At 41.6% G+C, this 8,976-nt stretch overlaps 1 protein-coding gene across 1 annotated transcript; it reads left to right on the top strand.

Moving 5' to 3' along the window:
• The first annotated feature begins 366 nt into the window (after positions 1–366).
• On the top strand, positions 367–7,075 carry LOC125530317 (glyoxysomal fatty acid beta-oxidation multifunctional protein MFP-a-like). Its single transcript, XM_048694714.1, has 17 exons — positions 367–561; positions 1,180–1,251; positions 1,324–1,380; positions 1,463–1,516; positions 1,606–1,673; positions 1,771–1,852; positions 2,443–2,498; positions 2,623–2,925; positions 3,020–3,106; positions 3,528–3,702; positions 3,780–3,901; positions 4,650–4,813; positions 4,888–5,142; positions 5,839–5,960; positions 6,037–6,158; positions 6,644–6,792; positions 6,886–7,075. The coding sequence occupies exons 1-17, from the start codon at positions 468–470 to the stop codon at positions 7,058–7,060; spliced, it is 2,157 nt and encodes a 718-aa protein (XP_048550671.1). The 5' UTR covers positions 367–467; the 3' UTR covers positions 7,061–7,075.
• Positions 7,076–8,976: the final 1,901 nt, after the last annotated feature.

Below are 8,976 nucleotides of genomic sequence, written 5' to 3'. Positions count from 1 at the left end.
CGGTGCTATTTTGCCGTCCGGGGAGGTGGGAGGTGAGGGGGGGGGGCGCTGGGGCGTAGTTAGGCCGTTTTTCGACAAAAAGCGTCGCCAAGACTAAAACCGAGCCTAAAAAGGTGTTTCGGGGATGTCCTGGAAGGGCGGGTGAAGATGCTCTAAAGCGGAAGTGAAACCGCGCTAATGACTGGAGCCACACGGATCTCTAGAGATCGGATGGCTCGGGAGGAGGTTTGCGCCAGCAGGAAAAAAAACCGGCTGAAACTAAGCGTTTTCTTTTTTTTACGAGTTCATCGAATTGTTGGAGCATTTTTTTAAAATTCTTTTTTGGCCAACAGCAGGATTTGTTATAGACACTGTACTGCCGGAGATGCTCTTAACTGCACACGCAAGCAGCTTCACCTGTGCTTCACTCAAGAAAACAAAAGAAGCAGCTTCAGCTGTGCCGGCCGGCCGTCTCGTCCCCGACGGAGATGGCGAGGGGCGCAACCACCATGGAGGTCCGCGCCGACGGCGTCGCCGTCATCACCATCTCCAACCCGCCCGTCAACGCCCTCTCCTTTGACGGTACATCTCCATTCCCCCCGACCGTTTTCCGCCGGATTTGGCCTCGATTCCGCGCGGTTTCCGGAAGATCCGCGTGGGATTCACATCGCCCAGGAGCGGCCCGGCTCGTCTGCTGGAGCGCGCAGCGTGCTGTTTGATGACGCGATTTTGCTGCGCATTGGGGAATTCTTCGGTTTTCTCCCAAGATCATGGAATTTCCTAAATTGATCTGCGCATCACGTTTCAGTAGCCCCCACATATGCAGAACAACGATCGGCCATGGCCGCGGCAACGGAGTGGTTCTGCCTGCTGCCTGCTAAAGATTACCGACTAACATTGCTCCACCCACATATAGAACTGTATGCCCATTTCTTCATGCCCATGTATTGTGTCATGCAAGCGGGACAAGAAACAACGTGCGTTGCTATGGACTAAAAAAGTTCGTTATGTTTATGAAACTAATTAACTTATTGAATTGAAGTGCTTCTTAGAGCAATCTAGATAGCAGCACTGTTCCGTGTGCCATGTTTATTGACCGACAAACTGATGATCCATCAGTGTTCAATCATTTTCCAAGCGTAGGTAAATTCTGTGGACTAGTAATGTGGGCATGATAGGCCTCTCTTTTCTGTTCTGCAGTCATAGCTAGCTTGCAGAGCAACTATGGAGAAGCTCTAAGAAGGAATGATGTCAAGGCCATCGTTCTCACTGGTATTTAACAAAATCACCTTGTCAGGCATCCTATGCAAGTGCGATATTTCTAGTGTTTTACACTTTGTGCAGGGGCCAAAGGGAGGTTTTCAGGTGGATTTGATATAAATGGATTCGGAAATAAACCAAGTAAGAACAAGATGGTACATTGAGTATTTTGTTGCATTGCTCACTTCCATTGCTAAGTCTCCGTGTCCCCCCACCCACCCAGAAAACGAGAAGCCCGGGTCCTTTTCGATTGATTTTCTGACTGGCGTAGTGGAAGGTAACTTATGAGCCTCTTCGTCTAACCCAAGTTTGTCAACAAGTAGACCTTTTCCTTACATTTCATCACTAAGTACTAGCTGCTGCCAGATGCTCAGAAGCCGTCAGTGGCTGCTATAGATGGTGTTGCTCTAGGTGGTGGCTTAGAGCTTGCAATGGTATGGTTAGGTTCTATATTTGGGGTTATGCTTAGACCTTTTCGGTTTCTCTGAAGAAGTGTCTATTTGCTCAACACTGTACTTTCTTCTTATGCAGGTTTGCCATGCTCGCGTTTCTACACCGTCAGCTCAATTAGGACTACCTGAACTTCAGCTTGGTATCATTCCTGGAATGGGAGGTACTCTCAAGTCTCAGCATGGTCTTGCATGTGATATTATATTTGCTCATACTTCCCTGTGTGTACTTCTTACCTTTGGTCTAAACATGAGTACATTGTGCACTGCACCTGTCCCCTTTGGAAAGAGGCTACCGTGTTCTTGTTCATATTTCCATTTTACTTATGGGATACAAAGGAAGCAAAAGAAGAATGGCAGATCCATATGCCGTAGGATGGAAGAGATTTAACCCCATAAGCAATTGCCCTATGCGGTACGCAGTAGATGTAGAATTATGACTTCTTGAACTAACTAGGCCTCCTCAGGCCTGAGGCATTTCATTCAATAAACATAATCCACAGTATACATATGAAAGAAACTAGGAAGAAAGGGAACTTGGTGTAATCTGTTAAAAACACTCTTTTGTTTATCGGTCTGCTGTATCATACAGCTAACCATGATACATAATCATTTTAAAGGAAAGGTATAAAAAATGTTCCACTGCAAGTTCAAGAGACGGCTCCTTGCATGTTGATTTCTCTGCTAAATTCACAGGCTGCTCAAATTTTCTTTTCTTGTTTTATGTTGATTGAAAGGTCTTCACCTACTGCAGGAACACAACGATTGCCCCGCCTTGTTGGCCTGCAAAAAGCTCTTGAGATGATGTTGGTATGGCTGATTTGTACATTGCAAGATGCAATGCATGCACAGTTGTTTTCCTCGTGTTGAACATGCAAGAAAATTATGAGAGTGTTGTGCGTTGACCATGAATACTTGTGTCTTTTCTTAATAGATGTCAAAGTCTATAAAAGGAGTAGAGGCTCACAAATTCGGTTTGGTTGATGCCATAGTTTCAGCTGATAAGCTGGTCAGCACTGCCTGTTCTTGTGCTCTGGAAATCCACGAACACAAAAAGCCATGGTTAAAGAGTCTCCTGAGAACGGATAGACTTACAGATATTGTGGAAGCAAAGAAAATTCTTAAATCTGCGAGAGTACAAGCCCTAAAACAGTCTGCTAATCTTCAACATCCGTTAGTTTGCATTGATGTTATTGAAGAAGGAATTCTTTTTGGCCCTCGTGCCGCCCTCATGAAGGTAAATCACTAGGTAGTCCTACATCGTGGAGCATCTACCATAAGCCCTTAGTGGTTCGTAGTGCTTTTCAATATTCTATTTTGACAATTGACAGGAAGTGCTTTCTGGAAAAATGCTTGAGCAATCTCAAACAAGCAAAAGCTTAAGACATGTCTTTTTCGCCCAACACGCGACTTCAAAGGTTGGTAGAACTGCAAGGATAAAGCTTTGGAAATGTTTGTTCTCATACTTGCTTTTATCCAGCCTCAGAAGTTAGTGTTATTTAGTTATCGGCTCCCAGTAAAACCAAAACACAACAATAGTTCTTATGTTTCTTTCAGTCTAATTAGTTGAAGGTCAGCACACTATAAAGTGCAGAACATATATTTATTCATTTTAGAAGATGAAACTTATGATCTGAATGTAACATGTGCAAAAATTCCGGATGTTTGTATTCTGGTTTTCCTTTATTACATGTAAGCTCCTTTTGCATCTACTGATAAAAATGCTCATAAGGTCGGTATAGGACCATAAATATTAAATGGAAACTGAGCTTTTCTTGGAAGTTAGCGGTTTAGCATGATGTATGCATTCATTTAACTGACTGTCTCATGCTCTAATAGATACCAAATATTACCAACTTGGGTTTGACACCACGGAGAATACTAAAGGCAGCTATTGTTGGGGGAGGTCTAATGGGATCCGGAATTGCAACTGCGTTCATACTGAGTGACATTGTGGTAGTCTTGAAAGAAGTAAATGAGAAGTTCTTGAATACTGGTATTAACAGAATTAAAGGTGAGTTCTTTTTACCTTGGAAACTTCTATTGAGATTGTCTTTGCAGTTTATCATATATTCTTTCTTTTCTGTTCAGCCAATTTGCAGAGTTTTGTCAAAAAGGGAAGAATGACCAAAGATGATTATGAAAATAAACTTTCTCTACTGTCCGGTGTTCTTGACTATGAGCAATTTAGAGATGCAGATGTGGTCATTGAGGTAGATCCAGTTTGTTGACAAATACTTCTTTCTATGATCTTATTCCATAGGAAATATCACTGAACACTGATCTAGTGCTCGTTTCATCCTGCTCCTCGATAATAATCTATATAAGCGGATGCAACTGGTGATATTCAAGGCACCTCCTTCGCTTTGATGCCTAAAGAAATCGTACTAGAATTCTAAATAGGAAAATCGACTAGTAGGCCCCACAATAATCTAAAATGTAAACATCCTACAAACTCCTTATAAACCCAGAAACAAGGAGCTGTACCGCTTATTGTGCTAGGGACAAGTTATAATGGACAAGATTATCATATATAGATAGTGGTGATATTTGAAATATAAAATTGTACAGTACTAACATGCAACTGCGCTGGGAAAGTAAAATGTCGCTGATTTGTGTTAACTTCCAGCATAGTGCCATAGTTATAAAATCAGAAATGGTATCAGGATATTCGCTTTACAACATTTTTTCCTCTTTGTTAAACAAAAATATCTACTTAGCTTAGGGCCAAATGGACAATGATTGTGATGGAAAATTAGTGCAAGTCTTGGAAGATTGTGGAAGCAAGAAATATTTTCTTATTTCAAGTACTACCATTCTTATCAAACATTTGCTTATGTATAATCATTTATTATGTTCACCACAGCTTTTGAGTCAAGCATTCTAACTTGCACTAATCTATATGCTTAGATGAAGGAGAGCACATAATGATCTTGACGGCTACTTGATAAAATCTTGCAGGCCGTTATTGAGGATATATCGCTGAAGCAGCAAATATTCTCTGACCTTGAAAGGAGCTGTCACTCTAATTGCATATTTGCCACAAATACTTCGACGATAGATTTGCAGTTAATTGGCCAACAGACAGCTTGTCAAGATCGAATTGTTGGTGCCCACTTCTTCAGGTAGTCCATTATGCACTTCATATTCCATATCCCATCTTTCTCAACTCAAGTATCTAACTGTAGTATACTTGCAGTCCAGCTCATGTCATGCCACTGTTGGAAATAGTTCGTACTCAGCAGACTTCCTCACAAGTTATTGTGGACTTGCTAGATGTGGCGAAGAAGATACGGAAAACACCAATTGTTGTTGGGAGCTGCACTGGGTTTGCTGTCAATAGGATGTTTTTTCCTTATGGACAGGCGGCTGGTTTGCTTGTTGATTATGGTTTGGATGTATATCACATAGACCATGTGATAACACAATTTGGAATGCCGGTGGGGCCATTTCGGTAAGGATATATCAGCTATTGTGAGCTGCACAATTGGCCAGTTCCCTTGCATACTCAAGCAGTTAGGCTACGGCTTTTAGTGAATTACTGCAGAATTTTAAGATCATTTTTTTGCCCTTGCTTTCTGATTTCTGGTATCATAGGAACCAACTATTGTCCACAGCTTTGACAAAGCATTATGGTTCAGTGTTGACTTAGATGAATAGATGTAAGCTTGCACTGGTAGTGTTTAATCTCGGTCCTCTGCCATATGGTCATTTTTCTTTGTTTCTTTCCTAGTCAAATACTTATGTTTGATCTGGGAACTTGTAATATATTTTGGTTGAGTTAGATAGAATTTGGCTGCCGCATTTTTGCACCTGTTAAGTTAATAAATCAGAGTAGCTACTTCCTTTTGAGTTTTTATTGGTTTCCAATAGAGTATTGTGGTAGGACCAAAGTAGTCTTTTGATGGAAAACATATTTATGCTATCTTGTTCCTCTTTTGGCTGCTTTATAGAGCTTGTCTGTTATTTGCTTTGATATTGGTAGAGTTCTTGGTTTTTATTATCATAGAGTGCCTTAACATTGTTCCCATGCAATCTAGTTCAGATTAATGCAACACATGTACACACCTTCATGTTCATTTATGGAACATTTTCGTAGATATATATTTATTTGTCTGACAGTAGTTTCTTTTTTATCATGTCTGTACAGATTAGCTGATCTTGTAGGCTTTGGCGTTGCCGTTGCCACTGGAAAGCAATATTATCAGAGTTACCCAGAGCGATGCTATAAATCGCTTCTTACTGCAATTATGCTGGAGGAGAACAGGACAGGTTCTTCCATATCGAAAATACACTCCACTTAGTGCTTGGTATCTCATTGTTAATTAACTTGTGGAATCCTGGACAGGTGAATCTTCTCGTAAGGGATTTTATCTTTATGATGATAAGCGACAAGCTTCTCCAGACCCTGATATCAAAAAGTATGTTGAGAAATCAAGAAAGATGGCAGGTGTTGCACAAGATCCTAAGGTCATGTTATATCTAACTTAGTTATCTACTTCTGGTTTATTAAAGAATGATTTGAACCCAAAAGAAAATCTTGTTATCTGTACATCACCTGCATGGACACATCTCAGTGTCACAGATGTATTCATTTTAGTTCTCACGGTACCTTTCTCTATCTCTGGCATGTGTTGTATCTTCTTTTCTGTGTTCATTTTCTTTGGATGATCTGTAAGATGCAGAAAATTTGGCTATGAGATAAACCCAACTTAAATGATTAGTTCAAGTCCAAAATAACTCGGGGCACTATTCAGTGCACTATAAGCTATATGTGAATTACAAGATGTGAACATTGTACCATATCACAGTTTGTGATCGAGTACATGTTGTCTGTGTGTGCATCTTTTTGCCTGTCATCGTTGTACTGCACACCGTGTACATACTAGCCTGTCGATTCAGTGTTTCACTCGTTTTGCTCAAAGAAATCTGACAAGCGATTTCATTTCCCTCAGCTGCTGAAATTAACAGACAAGGACATCGTAGAGATGGTCTTCTTTCCCGTGGTGAATGAGGCCTGCCGAGTCCTTGATGAGGGAATTGCACTGAAAGCATCTGATCTTGATGTAGCATCCATTATGGGAATGGGCTTCCCTTCTTTTAGGTCCAACTGCTTACCCCTGAACTGATATATATTTATCCTAACTGATATATTTATCTTAACTGATCAGTCCTATGTGATCTCTTTTTACACCAGGGGTGGAGTGATGTTTTGGGCCGACTCTCTCAGCGCGGAATACGTGTACCGCAGACTGGACGGGTGGTCCAAAGATTATGGAGAGTTCTTCAAACCCTGTGAATATCTAGCTGCCAGAGCTAGTCACGGCGCATCCTTGGTAAGATTCTATCGCATTTCCGCGTCATTGATGTAGCTTTGGGATCCGGAATGGCGCTTCTTCTCATTCTACTGAATTAGTGAATTTTGCATCACCTGATTGTGCATCCCCTGAAAACTGTTGCAGGCTGCCCTCCTCCAGCCAGAATTCACATGTCCTCGTCTCCGATCCGACGGCTTATTCGGGATTGTTCGGTCTCAGGCCAGGCGAAATCCCTGCTCAACTTGCCAATGTTGATAGTGGCGACACCTATGGCTGTCGTCCCCTTCTTAAAGGCGCTTCTGTGGCCTCTCTACCATGCCCCTTGAGCGTCGGGGAAAACCCTAGGTCCGGTTCGTCGGACCGGACAACTGCGGCGTCACGATCTCGCCCTCTTCGTGAAGGCGCTGGGTGTTCCTGAAGTCTCCGATGGTGGAATGTGATGTTGGACATCGTGCTTGGTCTGGGCTGCTTCCGAGGGCATGGCTTTTAGGGCGCAACAGGTGTGACGTCCGTAGCGACGAAGCAGGAGCTGGCGTCGATGATTCCCGACCGTTCGACTCTTCCAATCGAGATCATGCTCCGGGCGACGGACGAGGCATATATTCGGAAGATTTCGGACAGCGAGCTAGGTGGACCAAGTACCGCTCTCGCGCCTCCAAGGTCCTGATGGATCCGTTAGCTCACAAGATAGGGTGGTGCCGGGAACCAGGAATCTACGTGTCTGTGTGGACGAGGAGGAGGGGGTAGATGGTGATGGCGACGCGGATGCGATGCAGATGGTTGGTGTTACACAAAATCAACATTTATGCACTGCAACCGAAATATAATTTTTTTAGACACCTCTAACAGAATTTTTTGACACCTCCAACTGAATTTTTGACACATGCACTCGACTCCGCCGTTCGTTGTCGCTCTCACACTTGCTGTGGAAAATCACCCGTGGCCTCGACACATCTTCTGGGAAGCAACGTCCACTGCACCCAGCTTTTGACTAGAGAGGAATCAGGGGCGAACCCAGAACAAAAATGACCCGGTGTTCATATGTACATCACATATGCATAGGAACATACAATGCTATACATAAAAATAATATACTTAGGGTGCGTTTGGTTACAATGTATTTCAAGAATACTATTTTGACAAAGTACCGTTTCAAATACTTTGAGATGTTTGCCTCTAATTAAGATTGCAGTATTTTCCCGCAAAAACAATCAGTGCAATTTCTTGTAGTCAAATACATTACTACAGCAAAAATACATTAGTGCATTATTGCAGTATTTGAAAGCAAAAAATAATAATGCACTAATGTATTTTTGCAGTATTTGAAAGCAAAAAATAATAATGCACTAATGTATTTTTGCTGTAGTAATGTATTTGAAAGTATTTGAAAGTATCCACAAAACTATGGTATTTTTGCTGTATGAAAAAAAAGATCAGGACCTCTATTTTAAAAACCGAGGAAAACAACAAAGGACACTAGTGGTGGTCAAAGACAATACTACATAGTATGTTGCTTGCCAAACACAGCACCATTTTCACAGTAGTTTTAGAAACTGATGGTTTCATAAGCTAAAATATTCATTGTCATCATGGGGTTAAAAACTGTAGTCTCAAACAAATTACTCCCAAACAGAGCCTTAGCAATTACTAGCTGATTATATGAAGTTAAAAATAGTAAAGCATAAAAACTCCAAACAATGGAGACAAGGATGATCGGCAAAAATGATAAGCACTCCCAAAATTTGGAAATTCACAATAATTCAATTCTCAAACAAATTCGTAGCGGCATACATATTGAAAAATCCCGGTAATCCTATTCTCAAATACACGTGCATAGGTCCAAAAAAAAACGCAGTAATCCAATATATAATTGTAACATCCTTAAGATTTGAAGCCCTAGTTCGGTGTTTGAGAAACAAAAATTGTGAGAAATAGAGATACGCACTTGAAACAGATCGAGGGGTTCTCTT

Source organism: Triticum urartu, unplaced genomic scaffold (genome assembly GCF_003073215.2).
Source record: "Triticum urartu cultivar G1812 unplaced genomic scaffold, Tu2.1 TuUngrouped_contig_6225, whole genome shotgun sequence".
In the NCBI taxonomy this organism is placed as follows: Eukaryota; Viridiplantae; Streptophyta; class Magnoliopsida; order Poales; family Poaceae; genus Triticum; species Triticum urartu.
The sequence above is the reverse complement of the archived record's forward strand: the minus strand, read 5'-3'. Positions and strand labels throughout refer to the sequence as shown.